The sequence below is a fragment of the Ranitomeya variabilis genome, chromosome 4 (genome assembly GCF_051348905.1).
Source record: "Ranitomeya variabilis isolate aRanVar5 chromosome 4, aRanVar5.hap1, whole genome shotgun sequence".
NCBI lineage: Eukaryota > Metazoa > Chordata > Amphibia > Anura > Dendrobatidae > Ranitomeya > Ranitomeya variabilis.
This window is the reverse complement of record NC_135235.1, coordinates 3,643,613-3,661,886: the sequence shown is the minus strand read 5'-3', so window position 1 is coordinate 3,661,886 and position 18,274 is coordinate 3,643,613. Positions and strand designations below refer to the sequence as shown.

The 18,274-nt window shown below is 49.6% G+C and overlaps 1 protein-coding gene across 2 annotated transcripts in view; it reads right to left on the bottom strand.

Annotated features, from left to right (window-relative positions):
- Window positions 1-18,274, bottom strand: part of RAB11FIP2 (RAB11 family interacting protein 2) — a 54,266-nt gene that overhangs the window by 24,057 nt on the left and 11,935 nt on the right. For both annotated transcript variants that reach the window (XM_077257887.1, XM_077257888.1), the window contains one exon: window positions 4,995-5,416. In XM_077257887.1, coding sequence (XP_077114002.1) covers window positions 4,995-5,416 — 422 coding nt within the window. The remainder of the gene's footprint in view (window positions 1-4,994; window positions 5,417-18,274) is intronic.

The following is an 18,274-nucleotide window of genomic DNA, read 5'->3' as shown; positions in this document are numbered from 1 at the left end:
TATTCGGTTACCGAGAGGTTCCGCAGGCCTCGATGGGGTTCTCCCCCTTCGAGCTCCTGTACGGCAGGCGAGTCCGGAGACCCCTTGGGTTGGTAAGGGAATCCTGGGAAGAGGAGCTGAACCCTTCTGAAATGTCCATAGTGGAGTATGTCATGAGCTTCCGTGACAAGATGCAGACCTTGACGCAGTTGGTGGATAACAACATGACGGAGGCTGATCAGAAGCTCTGGTACGACCGGAATGCCCGGGAGCGGACCTACCATGTGGGTCAAAAGGTGTGGGTTCTGATCCCTGTACCAAAGGATAAGCTTCAGGTATCCTGCCTGGGAAGGCCCATACGTCGTCCACCAACAGCTCAACCCGGTCACCTACGTGGTCACGCTTGACCACGCTCGGGGTAGGCGAAAGGCCTTTCACGTCAACATGATGAAGGCTCATCACGAATGTGAACTTTACGTCCTACAGCTGGGGGTGATTCAACAGTCAAAGAGTGCGTGGGCCTCACCTGTAGTTCTCGTGAACAAGAAAGATCGGACCACGTGGTTCTGCGTGGACTACAGGGGGCTCAACGCCATCACAGCCTCTGACGCGCTCCCAATGCCGCGCATCGAGGAGCTGCTTGAGAAGTTAGCTGGCGCAAAATACCTGACCATAATGGACCTGAGTCGAGGATACTAGCAGATCCCCCTGAGCCTCAAGGCACAGGAGAAGTCCGCCTTTATCAACTTTATGAACCTGCTGAAGTGCGCTTGTAGGAGTACCGAGAGGTTCTGCCTCCGTATCGCAGTCCAAAAGGGGGAGGTGTCACTATAATTTGAATATCTCATGTTTGAGTATCTGCATAGCTGTACAAGACACACGCTGCGGGCTCTGACCCCCCTCTCTAGCTCTTCTGCCTGCTGATATGTGTGTGAATCCTAAACCCCTCATCTCCTCCTACCAAAATAATGTTTATGGCCCTTGTAGCTGCAGTAGACGATTCTCCCATCTAATACCAGCTGAAACCGGTATAGTCCCTCTCAAACGGCAGGGATTTCTTTGTTCTATTATACTGATATATCACAGCACCGATTTGGGCTAGAAATACACAAGTTTCATATTTTAGATGTCCACCGGTAGACATATCATCCACTGAAAGCGCGAGCAGCTAGGCGCAGTGAGTGCAAAGTGCGGATTTCTCCTCAAGCAGTTCATGTAATGGTTCTGTATTTACACTTAAAAGAACGCCTCTGACGTGGGGAACATCATGAGCTTTGTTTCGTACTTATGTGAGGTTCACACAGCGAAATATGCGTAAAAGATGGTTTTCATATTACAAGTAAGAGGAGGTTTCAGCTTCTAAGTGATGTCACTACAGGGAGAGTGCCTGGGATTTGGGCTAGAATAACTTGGTAAGACCGCATTCCAGGAGGGTCTTTTGCCAGGGGATTCAGCTGCAGACAGGCTGTGCAATTTGACCTGGGAATAAGTGGGGAAGGTCCCCTCCCCCAGTCAGAACACTGCGTACCATTGAACGATATGAAAGAATCGTAAGTCAATTTTCACCGTTAATCCTTTTTTATTTGTAATTGTATATACACATGATTCGTCTCCTTTATAATATCTTTTAATATTTTTGTAAATACTGCCTATCTTTTATGGAGTAAAATATCTAATTTTACCAAGCTTATCTCTTCTGCTCTATACGAACTGTGTCCTCTGAGGTAAATTACGCTACTGATTTGGGTTGGCTCCGCACCCGTTAAACTCTGGTGCAATTGGTGCTGGTGGCGGAATACCTTGTCCTGTGCAATCGGACATCTCTGCAGCGACTGGTGGCGTTGATAATTATTGTTCCCGCCTGTGTGGGAGTAGTTATATCACCCTCGCTGTAGCATGCCCAATACCCAGTACATAGCAAGCAGCCTTGCTGGCGACTAATTACCTTAGGTGCAGTACCTAGTCTGACCTGAGGGTAAGGGGGGCGCCAGAGAGCTGCAAGTTCCAACCTGAAACTGGGAAGTGGGATATAGATAAATCCCCTTCAGAGGGCACCAGGGGCAATCAAACAATCCCGGTTCGGGACAAATTGGTGTGAGTAGTGGGGACAATAGATAACCTCCCCGGGATCCCTGACATACCGCTGGGATCCGTGACATAGTGTTGGCAGCACGGTGTGAACCGTGACAACATACATGCTGTTTAATAATTTGTTCACAGATCTTTCCTGGTATAGAAGTAAGGCTCATTGGCCTGTAATTTCCTGACTCAGTCTTCTTTCCTGTTTTTAAGATAGGGACATTTGCCATTCTCCAATCATCTGTGACTTCTCCTGTTTTCCAGGATTTTTCAAAAATTCTGGCTAGTGGTTCTGCGATTTCCTCTGATAACTCTTTCAGTACCCTAGGATGAATATGATTATCCCATGTATCTAGAAAACTATAATTCCTTGTATTTAGAACAAGAGTGCTCTGCTATTTAGATTATGGTTACTCCATGTATCTAGTACATGAGTGCTGCTGGTATCTAGAATACGATGATTCTTTGTATCTAGAACAAGAGCGATCCTGGTATCTAGAATACAATCGATCCTGGTATCTAGAATATGATTATTCCTTGTATCTATAACACAGGCACTCCTGGCATCTAGAATATAATGATTCTCTGTATCTAAAACACGAGCACTCCTGGTATCTAGAATACAATGATTCCTTGTATCCCAGAACACGGGCGCTCCTGGTATCTAGAATACACTGGTTCTTTGTATCTAAAACACGAGCACTCTTGGCATCCAGAATACGATTGACCTGGTATCTAGAATTCGATTATTCCATGAATCTGGAACACGAGCAATCCTGCTTTCAAGGATACAATCGCTCCTGGTATCTAGAATACGATACCTCCTTGTATCTAGAATACAATCACTCAATAATATGATTATTCCATGTATGTAGAACGAGAGCTCCTGTTGTCTAGAAAACTAAAATTCCTTGCATCTACAACAGGAGCACTCCTGGTATCTAGAATATGATCGACCTGGTATCTAGAATAAGATTATTCCATGAATCTGGAACACGAGCAATCCTGCTTTCAAGGATACAATCGCTCCTGGTATCAATAATACAATTATTCCATGTATCTAGAACAAGAGCTCTCCTGTTATCTAGGACACTATTATTCCATGTACAGTGGGTACGGAAAGTATTCAGACCCCTTTACATTTTTCACTCCGTTTCATTGCAGCCATTTGGTAAATTCAAAAAAGTTCATTTTCTTCTCATTAATGTTCACTCTGCATCCAATCTTGACTGAAAAAAACAGAAATGTAGAAATTTTGGCGAATTTATTAAAAAATAAAAACTGAAATATCACATGGTCATAAGTTTTCAGCTCCTTTGCTCAGACACTCACATGTAAGTCACATGCTGTCCATTTCCTTGTGATCCTCTTTTAGATGGTTCTACTTCTTCATTGGAGTCCAGCTGTGTGTAATTATACTGATAGGACTTGATTTGGAAAGGCGCACACCTGTCTATATAAGACCTCACAGCTCACAGTGTATGTCAGACCAAAGGAGAATCATGAGGTCAAAGGAACTGGCCAAGGAGCTCAGAGACAGAATTGTGGCAAGGCACAGATCTGGCCAAGGTTACAACAGAATTTCTTCAGAACTCAAGGTTCCTAAGAGCACAGTGGCCTCCATAATCCTTACATGGAAGAAGTTTGGGACCACCAGAAGTCTTCCTAGACTTGGCCGTCCTGCCGAACTGAGCAATCATGGGAGAAGAGCCTTGGTGAGAGACGTAAAGAAGAACCCCAAGATCACTGTGGCTGAGCTCCAGAGATGCAGTAGGGAGATGGGAGAAAGTTCCACAAAGTCAACTATCATATTTATTGTCTGTACATGTCCCCGCTAATTGTAAAGTGCTGCGGAATATGTTGGCGCTATATAAATAAAAATTATTATTATTATTATCACTGCAGCCCTCCACCAGTCGGGCCTTTATGGCAGAGTGACCCGACGGAAGCTTCTCCTCAGTGCAAGCCGCATAGAGTTTGCAAAAAAATACACGAAGCACTCCCAGACTATGAGAAATAAGATTCTCTGGTCTGATGAGATGAAGATAGACCTTTATGGTGATAATTCTAAGCGGTATGTGTGGAGAAAACCAGGCACTGCTCATCACCTGCCCAATACAATCCCAACAGTGAAACATGGTGGAGGCAGCATCATATTATGGGGGTGTTTTTCAGCTGCAGGGACAGGAAGACTGGTTGTCATTGAAGGAAACATGAATGCGGCCAAGTACAGAGATATCCTGGATGACAACCTCTTCCAGAGTGTTCTGGACATCAGACTTGGCCGAAGGTTCACCTTCCAACAAGACAATGACCCTAAGCACACAGCTAAAATAACAAAGGAGCGGCTTCAGAACAACTCTGTGACCATTCTTGACCGGCCCAGCCAGAGCCCGGACCTAAACCCAATGGAGCATCTCTGGAGAGACCTGAAAATGGCGTCCACCAACGTTCACCATCCAACCTGACGGAACTGGAGAGGATCGGCAAGGAAGAGTGGCCGAGGATCCCCAAATCCAGGGGTGAGAAACTTGTGGCATCATTCCCAAGACTCATGGCTGTACTAGCTCAAAATGGTGCTTCTACTCAATACTGAGCAAAGGGTCTGAAGACTTATGACCATGTGATATATATATATATATTCTTTTTTCTATAAATTTGCAAAAATTTCTACATTTCTGATTTTTTTCAGTCAAGATGGGGAGCAGAGTGTACATTAATAAGGAAAAATGAACTTTTTTTGAATTTACCAAATGGCAGCAGTGAAACAAACGGTGAAAAATTTAAAGGGGTCTGAATACTTTCTGTAACCACTGTATCTAGTACACGAGAGCCCCTGGTATCTAGAATATGATGGCTCCTGGGGTGATCCTTAAATACTGATTTACAGAGATGCCTCGGCATGGATGGAGGAAGGTCGCCATGTTGCCTCTTACCGTTCTCATCAGCAGAGCTGATGGAATCTAGAGCCACTTTAGCCGGGGGTCCGCTGGAGCTCTGCTGAGAGGTTGGAGTTCCATACAAATCTGACATGGAATGCGCTGAAGACAGGCGCTGGGGTCCCAGGAGAAATGGCTTCTTGGTCTTCGGCTTGATATGGATTTCAGGGCCCCCGAGGTTGCGGCAGCTCTGCCGATCACCGACACTGCTGGGAACAATGGCAGACGACGTGTCCGATCCGTCTGGCTTCCATCCTTTCATCTTGTCCTTCAGACGGGCAAATGGTGAGCGGCTCTTGTCCTTCATGGAGAGGTCGAACATACTGGCAGTCATGTTACTCCGCATAAACTGGACGCTGACATTCAGCTCGCCGCGCTCCTTCTTCCTCTTCCCCGGCTTCGATTCCAGCTTGTACCACCTGTGATATACAAAGAGGGTTAGGGGCCATCAGGACCTCCGACCTCCAACCGCACAGCTGTATACGGCCTACATTATAGCAACTCGGAAGAACCCCCCATAGCGTGCCCCCTCAGTCACAGCAAAGTCCATACAGGCCCCCTATAGCGTGCCCCCTCACAGTAACAACAGAGTCCATACAGACCCCCTATAGTGTGTGACCCCTCACAGTCACAGCAGAGTCCATACAGGCCCCCTATAGCGTGCCCCCTCACAGTAACAACAGAGTCCATACAGACCCCCTATGATGTGTGCCCCCTCACAGTCACAGCAGAGTCCATACAGGCCCCCTATAGCGTGCCCCCTCACAGTAACAACAGAGTCCATACAGACCCCCTATAGTGTGCCCCCTCACAGTCGAGTCGATACAGACCCATATAGCGTGCCCCCTCAGTCACAGCAGAGTCCATGCAGACCTCCATAGTGTTCCCCCTCACAGTCACAGCAGAGTCCATACAGACCCCCTATAGTGTGCCCCACTCATAGTCACAGCAGAGTCCATACAAAACCCGATAGCTTTCCCCCTCACAGCCACAGCAGAGTCCATACAGACCCCCTATGATGTGCTCCCTCAGTCACAGCAAAGTTTATACAGACCCCCTATAACGTTCCCCCTCAGTCATAGCAAAGTCCATACAGACCCCTAGCGCCCACTCAGTCACAGCAGAGTCCATACAGAACCCCTATAGTGTACCCCCTCACAGTCACAGCAGGATCCATAAAGACCCCCTAGTGTGCCCGCTCAGTCACAGCAGAGTCCATACAGACCCCCTATAGCGTTCCCCCTCACAGTAACAGCAGAGTCCACACAGACCCCCTATAGTGTGCCCCCTCACAGTCACAGCAGAGTCCATACAGACCCCCTATAGTGTGCTACCTCACAGTCACAGCAGAGTCCATACAGACCCCCTATAGTGTGCACCCTCACAGCCACAGCAGAGTCCATACAGACCCCCTATAGTGTTTGTCCTCACAGTCACAGCAGAGTCCATACAGACCCCCTATAGTGTGGGCCCTCAGTCACAGCAGAGTCCATACAGACCCCCTATAGTGTGGGCCCTCATAGTCACAGCAGAGTCCATACAGACCCCCTATTGTGTGGGCCCTCATAGTCACAGCAGAGTCCATACAGACCCCCTATAGTGTGGGCCCTCAGTCACAGCAGAGTCCATACAGACCCCCTATAGTGTTCCCTGTAAGTCACAGCAGAGCCTATACAGACCCCCTATAATGTGCACCCTCAGTCACAGCAGAGCCTATACAGACCCCCTATAGTGTTCCCTGTAAGTCACAGCAGAGCCTATACAGACTCCCTATAGTGTGGGCCCTCATAGTCACAGCAGAGTCCATACAGACCCCCTATAGTGTGGGCCCTCATAGTCACAGCAGAGTCCATACAGACCCCCTATAGTGTGCACCCTCACAGCCACAGCAGAGTCCATACAGACCCCCTATAGTGTTTGTCCTCACAGTCACAGCAGAGTCCATACAGACCCCCTATAGTGTGGGCCCTCAGTCACAGCAGAGTCCATACAGACCCCCTATAGTGTGGGCCCTCAGTCACAGCAGAGTCCATACAGACCCCCTATAGTGTGGGCCCTCAGTCACAGCAGAGTCCATACAGACCCCCTATAGTGTTCCCTGTAAGTCACAGCAGAGCCTATACAGACCCCCTATAATGTGCACCCTCAGTCACAGCAGAGCCTATACAGACCCCCTATAGTGTTCCCTGTAAGTCACAGCAGAGCCTATACAGACCCCCTATAGTGTGGGCCCTCAGTCACAGCAGAGTCCATACAGACCCCCTATAGTGTGGGCCCTCATAGTCACAGCAGAGTCCATACAGACCCCCTATAGTGTGCACCCTCACAGCCACAGCAGAGTCCATACAGACCCCCTATAGTGTTTGTCCTCACAGTCACAGCAGAGTCCATACAGACCCCCTATAGTGTGGGCCCTCATAGTCACAGCAGAGTCCATACAGACCCCCTATAGTGTGGGCCCTCACAGCCACAGCAGAGTCCATACAGACCCCCTATAGTGTTTGTCCTCACAGTCACAGCAGAGTCCATACAGACCCCCTATAGTGTTCCCTGTAAGTCACAGCAGAGCCTATACAGACCCCCTATAGTGTGGGCCCTCAGTCACAGCAGAGTCCATACAGATCCCATATAGTGTTTGTCCTCACAGCCACAGCAGAGTCCATACAGACCCCCTATAGTGTTCCCTGTAAGTCACAGCAGAGCCTATACAGACCCCCTATAATGTGCACCCTCAGTCACAGCAGAGTCCATACAGATCCCATATAGTGTTTGTCCTCACAGTCACAGGAGAGTCTATACAGACCCACTATACTATAGTGTACCCCCTCAGCTGGACGGGATGAGGGCTAAGCAGGGTGGGCACCTGCCTAGGGTACCACCTACTGCCAACTTTTTTTTTTTTTTATTAGGGGGGCGCACTTATAAAAAGATTGCTGAATGTCTGTGGTCGCCCGGCATCTTCCTCTGGCCGCAGACATTCAGCACAGTGATGGCCAGCGCGCAGTCATAGACACCGATCACCCCTCCCTCTGTCCATCACTCACTCCTCGCAATCAATTGTATTCGTGTCGATAAGACAATTGCTGTCTGCGCCGCCTGGGACAGGAGCGGTCATCTCCCCTGCTCCGCCGGGATCTCCAACAAGACGCAGGACACTTCCAGCTTCCCCACACAGGGGACGTTGGCTGGCAGGTTGCAATGACATCATGACGCCATCCAGCGTTCACTGCCGCACATAGACGGTGGACGGGAGCCGGGAAAATGTGAGTATGAGCTGTATTTTATATTCTTTTTAAATTGTTTAATATTAATGGGGGGGGCATATAATGAGGAGACTGTCTGTGCTGATGGGGGAATAAACCGAGGGGCTGTGCTGATGGGGGAATAAACCGAGGGGCTGTGCTGATGGGGGAATAAACTGAGGGGCTGTGCTGATGGGGGAATAAACTGAGGGGCTGTGCTGATGGGGTAATAAACTGAGGGGCTGTGCTGATGGGGGAATAAATTGAGGGGCTGTGCGGATGGGGGAATAAACTGAGGGGCTGTGCTGATGGGGGAATAAACTGAGGGGCTGTCCTGATTGGGGAATAAACTGAGGGTCTGTGCTGAAGGGGGAATAAACTGAGGGTCTGTGCTGAAGGGGGAATAAACTGAGGGTCTGTGCTGATGGGGGAATAAACTGAGAGTCTGTGCTGATGGGGGAATAAACCGAGGGGCTGTGCTGATGGGGGAATAAACTGAGGGGCTGTGCTGATGGGGGAATAAACTGAGGGGCTGTGCTGATGGGGGAATAAACTGAGGGGCTGTGCTGATGGGGGAATAAACTGAGGGGCTGTGCTGATGGGGGAATAAACTGAGGGGCTGTGCTGATGGGGGAATAAACTGAGGGGCTGTGCTGATGGGGGGAATAAACTGAGGGTCTGTGCTGATGGGGGGAATAAACTGAGGGGCTGTGCTGAAGGGGGAATAAACTGAGGGTTTGTGCTGATGGGGGAATAAACTGAGGGGCTGTGCTGATGGGGGAATAAACTGAGGGGCTGTGCTGAAGGGGGAATAAACTGAGGGTCTGTGCTGAAGGGGGAATAAACTGAGGGTCTGTGCTGATGGGGGAATAAACTGAGAGTCTGTGCTGATGGGGGAATAAACTGAGGGTCTGTGCTGATGGGGGAATAAACTGAGGGTCTGTGCTGATGGGGGAATAAACTGAGGGGCTGTGCTGATGGGGGAATAAACTGAGGGGCTGTGCTGAAGGGGGAATAAACTGAGGGGCTGTGCTGATGGGGGAATAAACTGAGGGGCTGTGCTGATGGGGGAATAAACTGAGGGGCTGTGCTGATGGGGGAATAAACTGAGGGGCTGTGCTGATGGGGGAATAAACTGAGGGGCTGTGCTGATGGGGGAATAAACTGAGGGTCTGTGCTGAAGGGGGAATAAACTGAGGGGCTGTGCTGTGCTGAAGGGGGAATAAACTGAGGGTCTGTGCTGATGGGGGAATAAACTGAGGGTCTGTGCTGATGGGGGAATAAACTGAGGGTCTGTGCTGAAGGGGGAATAAACTGAGGGGCTGTGCTGTGCTGAAGGGGGAATAAACTGAGGGGCTGTGCTGAAGGGGGAATAAACTGAGGGGCTGTGCTGATGGGGGAATAAACTGAGGGGCTGTCCTGATGGGGGAATAAACTGAGGGTCTGTGCTGAAGGGGGAATAAACTGAGGGTCTGTGCTGAAGGGGGAATAAACTGAGAGGCTGCGCTGACGGGGGAATAAACTGAGGGGCTGTGCTGAAGGGGGAATAAACTGAGGGTCTGTGCTGAAGGGGGAATAAACTGAGGGGCAGTGCTGTGCTGATGGGGGAATAAACTGAGGGGCAGTGCTGATGGGGGAATAAACTGAGGGGCTGTGCTGTGCTGATGGGGGAATAAACTGAGGGGCTGTGCTGAAGGGGGAATAAACTGAGGGGCAGTGCTGATGGGGGAATAAACTGAGGGGCAGTGCTGATGGGGGAATAAACTGAGGGGCAGTGCTGTGCTGATGGGGGAATAAACTGAGGGGCTGTGCTGAAGGGGGAATAAACTGAGGGGCAGTGCTGATGGGGGAATAAACTGAGGGGCTGTGCTGTGCTGATGGGGGAATAAACTGAGGGGCTGTGCTGAAGGGGGAATAAACTGAGGGGCAGTGCTGATGGGGGAATAAACTGAGGGGCAGTGCTGATGGGGGAATAAACTGAGGGGCAGTGCTGATGGGGGAATAAACTGAGGGGCTGTGCTGAAGGGGGAATAAACTGAGGGGCTGTGCTGATGGGGGAATAAACTGAGGGGCTGTGCTGATGGGGGAATAAACTGAGGGGCTGTGCTGATGGGGGAATAAACTGAGGGGCTGTGCTGATGGGGGAATAAACTGAGGGGCTGTGCTGATGGGGGAATAAACTGAGGGGCTGTGCTGAAGGGGGAATAAACTGAGGGGCTGTGCTGATGGGGGAATAAACTGAGGGTCTGTGCTGAAGGGGGAATAAACTGAGGGGCTGTGCTGATGGGGGAATAAACTGAGGGTCTGTGCCGATGGGGGCAAATAAAATGAGGGGCTGTGCCGAAGGGGGGATTAAACTGAGGGGCTGTGCTGATGAAGGGGAAGAAACTGAGGGGCTGTGCTGATGGGGGGAATAAACTGAGGGGCTGTGCTGATGGGGGGAATAAACTGAGGTGCTGTGCTGATGGGGGGAATAAACTGAAGGGCTGTGCCGATGGGGGTGTCAGGAATATGATGTATTTGATACTCTATTATCACGCACACTGAGCTCTGCTACATCCATTAGGTCTGGGTACAGACATATGCTGTGAGCTTTTGACCTCCCTTCCTCCCAGCTCCTTCTCCCTGCTAACAATACAGCTGTAATGTGAAACTCCAGTGTGAATGCGGGGGTTAGCAGAAAACCAGTTCTTTGTTTCGAGCCATGTGCATCTTTGTGAATCCTAGAAATATTCAAGATGAAATAATTCGACCCCAGGTAGTGAAATAGGTGTGAAAGTTACATATTTGGGATGTGCAAGGGTAGAGCGACAAGTACAGTGTTTTTCTAAGCTCAGCGCCTAGCAGAAATGGAGAACTGGATTACTACTTAACTGGGTCACACAGCTACCCCATGTGTAGATTAAATGGAAGCTAACCTCGTGAGAAGACCAGTAATATTTTCGTCATCACTCTATGAGGTTCCCAGCGTACGCTATGACGGATATGAGTTTTAATAAAGTTGTGAGTCTCTTTGGAATGGGGAGTGGAGTCCATGGTGCAGCCCACTCAGTGATGTCAATACCAGGGGGGTATAAGATAGTGGGAGCTCATTTTGCACTAGTGTTTTGCCCAGGGAGCCAGCTAAAGAGAAACTTTGATGCATTTTGAGGTCACCCCTCCCCCACGCCGCATGGTCAGCCATGATGAACGACAAATGTAAGTTTACTTTCATCTTTAATCCCTTTTAGCTTGTTGGGTTAGCTGGCAGTGACGGAACGGGGTTTATAAGTGTATTGCTTGACTGTGGCTGGGAAAAGTTATATTGCCCTCACTGCAGTGTGCCCAATAGCCAGTACGTAGCAGGCAGCTTTTCTGGCGACTAATTATCCTAGGTGCATTTCCCGGACAGACCTCAGGGTAAGGGGGCGCCAGAGAGCTTCAAGTTCCAAACCGGTACGGGGAAGTGGGATGTAAATAAATCCCTGCAGCACGAACTGGGGGCAAACAAACACCCTCGGTTCATGACATATTGGTAGCAGAGCGGTGGGATAATAGAGCATTAGTGATCTGGTTTGAGCAATCATTCCTCTCACTAAAAACTTGCACAGTTCTTGCGAGAACTCTGCGCAAAAAGTTTTGGAGAATGAGCTCAGTGTTTACTAGTCCTGAGACGATACCGTGTGTACTTTAGATTACCCCCCCTTCTCTTTGTTTTTCTATCCTATCTTTTATTTGGCAATGAAGGCCGCAAAAGGAGAAGGCTGGTATAAGCAGCATAACAAGGACACTCTTATTGCCCTTTGTGGGTTGAGACAGATTGACGCCATGGGCAAAAACAAAAGCCAACTGGTCGTGGTTCTGGTGCAACTGGAAATCGCTCAGAGCCCAGCTGAAGCAGAAGCCAGCCCAAGCACTAATGGTGCTGCTGCAGAGGTCCAACCACTGAATGCCGGCCCTACTTGCAACCAGGCCGAATTGGACCCCCACCTGCAGATGGCCTTGGAACATCTCCTTGCCGATGACCGTGATGGACGTCTGAGGCTGATCTAGCAATACCAAGGGGAGAGAGCCCAGCAGGAGGCGAAGTGAGGTGAGCGCCAAGCTGAGCGGGAGGCCCGAGCAGTCAAGGACCAAGCTCGGAGGGACCATGAACTGCGGATGGCCCAACTCGGGGCAGTACCATCTACCACGCGGAACAGTGAGTCCAGCAACGCCTCGTCCCCTAAACCCCCGCCAGAGCACTTTCCTGTGATGGAAAAGGACAGGGACTTGGATATTTTTCTCTTCCGCCAGACCAAGGTGAAGACTATCGAGGCCGTCAAGCAGGCCCTGATAAAGAAGTACCAACTGACTCCTGAGGACTACCACAAAAAGTTCCAGAACCTCCAACGTGGCCCACACGACAGTTATATCGATGTGGTGCATGGACTCAGGACCCACTTTGACCAGTGGATCCAAGGACTGTCAGGGATCACCTTTGAGCAGCTGCGAGACCTGATGATCAAAGACCAGTTTCTACATCTTTGCCCAGTTGAGGTGCGACAGTTTGTGATGGACCGAGAGCCCAAAGACGCGGATAAAGCAGCGCAGATTGCCGTCGCCTATGAGGCCAACCGTAAATCGGAAGTGCGGAAGCCAGTCACCGCCAGCTGGAGAGGGGGGTTAGCCTGCAACCAACCCCAGTGCACCTGCCAGCCGACTCACCGGAGGCCCTGTCCCCATTGCCAGCACCAGACCTACCACAGACCTTCGCAAGTGTTTTTTCTGTAATTGGACTGGTCATATCAGCGTCACGTGTCCGGACAAGCAGAAGAACCCTCCAGCCAATGCCTTAGGGCTTAATGCAGTCATTCTTTTGGTAGGTGGGGCGGTATCTATGACACTTGCAGCACATCACCGTGGGGGGCCATGACGCTAAAGGCCTCAAGGACACCGGGGCTGAACGAACACTCACTCGACCCAAACTGGTGGCCCCTGAAGAGATTATTCCGGGGAAAACCCTGATTGTCACCGGGATTGGGGGCATCCGATGTCCACTGCCAATGGATCGGGTGTTTAAAGATTGGGGTGTCGGGAGCGGGATGAAGTATGTGGGGTTGTCCGATAACTTGCCCACTGATGTTTTATTGGGGACTGATTTGGGGAGAATGCTTGCATATTACAAGGTAAGAGATGGAGATAAGGAGAGGGTGTTCTGGGAACATAGGAGGTTATACCGGGAGACAGTTCCCAGTCAATACCAAAAGGAATGGTTAAAAGAAAGACAGCTGGTCGTCCCGCACCAATTCAGGGGTGAGTTGTTGAGGATTACCCATGAGATCCCACTGGCTGACACTTGGGGATCAGCAAAACTAAGGTCCAGCTGTCTCAACACTTCTATTGGCCCAAGATGTGACAAACTACTGCTGCTCCTGTATCACCTCTCAAAGAGTGCGGAAGGCGGGGCCTGCTCTTCAGGCTCCCCTGATCCCTTTGCCAGTGATAGAGGAACCTTTCCAGAGGATCGCGGTGGACATTGTGGTCCGACTGGCCGTCCCCTGCAGCTCTGGAAAGCAATACGTCCTCACTGTGGGAGACTACGCTACCCCGGTACCCAGAGGCAGTGGCTCTGTCCTCAACTAGGGCAGATAAGGTGGCGGATGCACTGTTGGCCATCTTTTCACGGGTAGGATTTCCCAAGGAGATGCTTACGACCAAGGGACCCAATTCATGTCTCACCTAATGGAGGCTCTCTGTAAGAAAATGCAGGTGAAGCATCTGGTATCGAGTGCGTATCACCCCCAGACCAATGGCTTGTGTGAGCGCTTCAATGGTACCCTCAATCAGATGCTACGCATGCTGGTTGAGACCCAAGGACCCGACTGGGAGTGGTATCTCCCACACCCCTTCGGGCTCCTGTACGGCAGGAGAGTCCGGGGACCCCTTGGGTTGGTAAGGGAATCCTGGGAAGAAGAGCCAAACCTTTCTGAAGTGTCCATCGTAGAGTATGTCATGCGCATCCGTGACACAATGCAGACCTTGAAACAGTTGGTGCATGAGAACATGACGCAGGCTCAAGCTTATCAGAAGCATTGGTACGACCAGAACGGAAGCGGACCTACCAGGTGGGTCAGAAGTGGTGGGTGCTGGTCCCCGTACCGAAGGATAAGCTTCAGGCAGCCTGGGAAGGCCCGTATGTCGTCCACCAACAGCTCAACCCAGTCATCTACGCGGTCACGCTTGACCACGCTTGGGATAGGCGAAAGGCTTTTCAAGTCAATATGATGAAAGCTCATCACGAACGTGAAGCCTGCGTCCTACCGGTCTGCAACCTGCCCGAAGACGGGGAGGAAGACCCCCTCCTGGGCATGTTAGCCCAAGCCCAGGCCGGTGGGTCCATCGAGGACGTGGAGTAAGCGCCTTTCTAACTGAACCCCAGCGGTCCCAGCTGTGAACCAGGCTGGAACCCTTCCAGACCTTGTTCACCAACAGACCTGGAAGGACTGAGTTAGCGGTCAACGAGGTGGACACCAGGAATCATGCCCCACTACGGCGAACACCCTATTGGATCTCCGACGAGGTGAGGCAGGTTATGCTCCAGGAGATCGATGAGATGTTACAGCTGGGGGTGACTCAACGGTCCAAAAGCATGTTGGCCTCACCTGTAGTCCTCGTGTCAAAGAAGGATCGGACCACCCATTCTGCATGGATTATAGTGGGCTCAACGCCATCAGTCCTTGAGCGATTAGCTGGCGCAAAATATTTAACATAGTAACATAGTTAGTAAGGCCGAAAAAAGACATTTGTCCATCCAGTTCAGCCTATATTCCTATATTCCATCATAATAAATCCCCAGATCTACATCCTTCTACAGAACCTAATAATTGTATGATACAATATTGTTCTGCTCCAGGAAGACATCCAGGCCTCTCTCCATTTGTCCATAATGGATTTGATTCTAAGATACTGGCAGATTCCCCTGAGCCCCGAGGTGCAGAAGAAGTCCACCTTTATCACCCCCTTCGGTCTGTACGAGTCCAAGGTCATGTCATTCGGCATGAAGAATGCCCCTGCCACTTTCCAGTGGTTGGTCAACCACCTGCTTCAGGGACTGGAGAAATACAAGGTGGCATACCTGGATGACATTGCCATCTTCAGTCTCTCCTGGGAGGAACACCTGCAGCATCTCCAGGAGGTGCTCCGGTGAATTCACCAAGCAGGCCTGACCATCAAGCCGGGAAAGTGCCAGATGGGAATGAGAGAAGTCCACTACCTGGGGCACCGGGTAGGCGGGGGCTCCATCAGGCCAGAGCCTGGGAAAGTGAACGCGATCGCGTCCTGGCCCACCCCCAGGACCAAGAAAAAGGTGATGTCCTTCCTGGGCACTGCAGGGTACTATAGGCGCTTCGTACAGAACTATAGTAGCCTGGCAAAGCCCTTGACGTACCTCACCAGGAAGAAGCTACCCCAAACAGTCGACTGGACAGACGGCTGTGAGGTGGCTTTCCGGGCTTTGAAAACAGCCCTGAGCAGTTCTCCGGTGCTAAAAGTCATCGACAGCAGTCGGCCGTTCCTGGTACAGACCGACACCAGCGGGTGTGGCCTCGGTGCTGTGCTCAGCCAGGTGGACTCGGGGAACCAAGAGCACCCAGAGTTATAGCTGAGCCGGAAGCTTCTGCCGAGGGAAGTGGCCTATTCCACCATCGAGGAGTGCCTGGCAATGGTTTGGGCCCTGCAATGTTTGCAGCCCTACCTAAGCGGTCGCACCTTCACTGTAGTGACTGACCACAGCCCCCTGAGCAGGATACAATCCGTGTCTGGTACCAATGGAAGTTTGCTACGCTGGAGCCTTGCCCTCCAACAGTACGACTTTACCGTGAAGCACAAAAAGGGCAGCGAGCATGGCAACGCAGATAGGTTGCCCCGCCGGGGCGAACCTTTCGAGGTGCGCATGGAGGAGTAACGAGAGGTCCTGCCTCTGTAGCGCAGTCCAAAAGGGGGAGGTGTCAGGAATATGATGTATTTGATTATTATCATGCACACTGAGCTCTGCTACATCCATTAAGTCTGGGTACAGACACACGCTGTGGGCTTTTGACCCCCCCTTCCTCCCAGCTCCTTCTTCCTGCTAACAATACAGTTGTAATGTCAAACTCCAGTATGTGACTCCGTTCCCCCTCCCTCAAGAAAGCGGGGGTTTGCAGAAAACCAGTTCTTTCTTTCCAGCCATGTGTTTCTTTGTGAATCCTAGAGATATTCAAGATTAACCCCTTAAGCCCCAAGGGTGGTTTGCACGTTAATGACCGGGCCAATTTTTACAATTCTGACCACTGTACCTTTATGAGGTTATAACTTTGGAACGCTTCAACGGATCCCGGTGATTCTGACACGGTTTTCTCGTGACATATTGGGCTTCATGATAGTAAAATTTCTTTGATATTACCTGCATTAATTTGTGAAAAAAACAGAAATTTGGCAAAAATTTTGAAAATTTCGCAATTTTCCAATTTTGAATTTTTATGCCCTTAAATCACAGAGATATGTCACACAAAATACTTAATAAGTAACATTTCCCACATGTCTACTTTACATCAGCACAATTTCGGAACCAACATTTTTTTTTGTTAGGGAGTTATAAGGGTTAAAAGTTGACCAGCAATTTCTCATTTTTACAACACAATTTTTTTTTAGGGACCACATCACATTTGAAGTCATTTTGAGGGGTCTAAATGATAAAAAATACCCAAGTGTGACACCATTCTAAAAATTGCACCCCTCAAGGTGCTCAAAACCACATTCAAGAAGTTTATTAACCCTTCAGGTGTTTCACAGGAATGTTTGGAATGTTTTAAAAAAATGAACATTTAACTTTGTTTTTCACAAAAATTTACTTCACCTCCAATTTGTTTTATTTTACCAAGGGTAACAGGAGACAATGGACCCCAAAAGTTGTTGTACAATTTGTCCCGAGTACGCTAATACCCCATATGTGGGGGTAAACCACTGTTTGGGCGCATGGCAGAGCTCGGAAAGGGAAGGAGTGCCATATGACTTTTCAATGCAAAATTGACTGGAATTGAGATGGGACACCATGTCGCGTTTGGAGAGCCCCTGATGTGCCTAAACATTGAAACCCCCCACAATTGACACCATTTTGGAAAGTAGAACCCCTAAGGAACTCATCTAGATGTGTGGTGAGCACTTTGACCCACCAAGTGCTTTACAGAAGTTTATAATGCAGAGCCGTAAAAATAAAAAATCATATTTTTTCACAAAAATGATTTTTTCGCCCCAAATTTTTTATTTTCCCAAGGGTAAGAGAAGAAACTGTACCCCAAAAGTTGTTGTGCAATTTGTCCTGGTTACGCGGATACCCCATATGTGGGGGTAAACCACTGTTTGGGCCCATGGCAGAGCTCGGAAGGGAAGGAGCGCAGTTTGACTTTTCAATGCAAAATTGACTGGAATTGAGATGGGACACCATGTTGCGTTTGGAGAGCCCCTGATGTGCCTAAACATTGAACAAGTGACACCATTTTGGAAAGTAGACCCCCCAAGGAACTTATCTAGATGTGTTGTGAGAACTTTGAACCCCCAAGTGTTTCACTAGTTTATAACGCAGAGCCGTGAAAATATAAAATAATTTTTTTTTCCACAAAAATAATTTTTTTGCCCCGAGTTTTGCATTTTTCCAAGAGTAACAGGAGAAATTGGACCCCAAAAGTTGTTGTCCAATTTGTCCTGAGTACGCTGATACCCCATATGTTGGGGTAAACCCCTGTTTGAGCACACAGCAGAGCTCGGAAGGGAAGGAGCACTGTTTTACTTTTTCAACGCAGAATTGGCTGGAATTGAGATCGGATGTCATGTCGCGTTTGGAGAGTCCTGATGTGCCTAAACAGTGGAAACCCCCAATTGTAACTGAAACCCTAACCCAAACACACCCCTAACCCTAATCCCAGCCACACCCCTAACCCCAACCACACCCCTAACTCCAACACACCCCTAACCCTAATCCCAACCCTAACCACACCCCTAACCCTGACACACCCCTAACCCTAATTCCAACCGTAA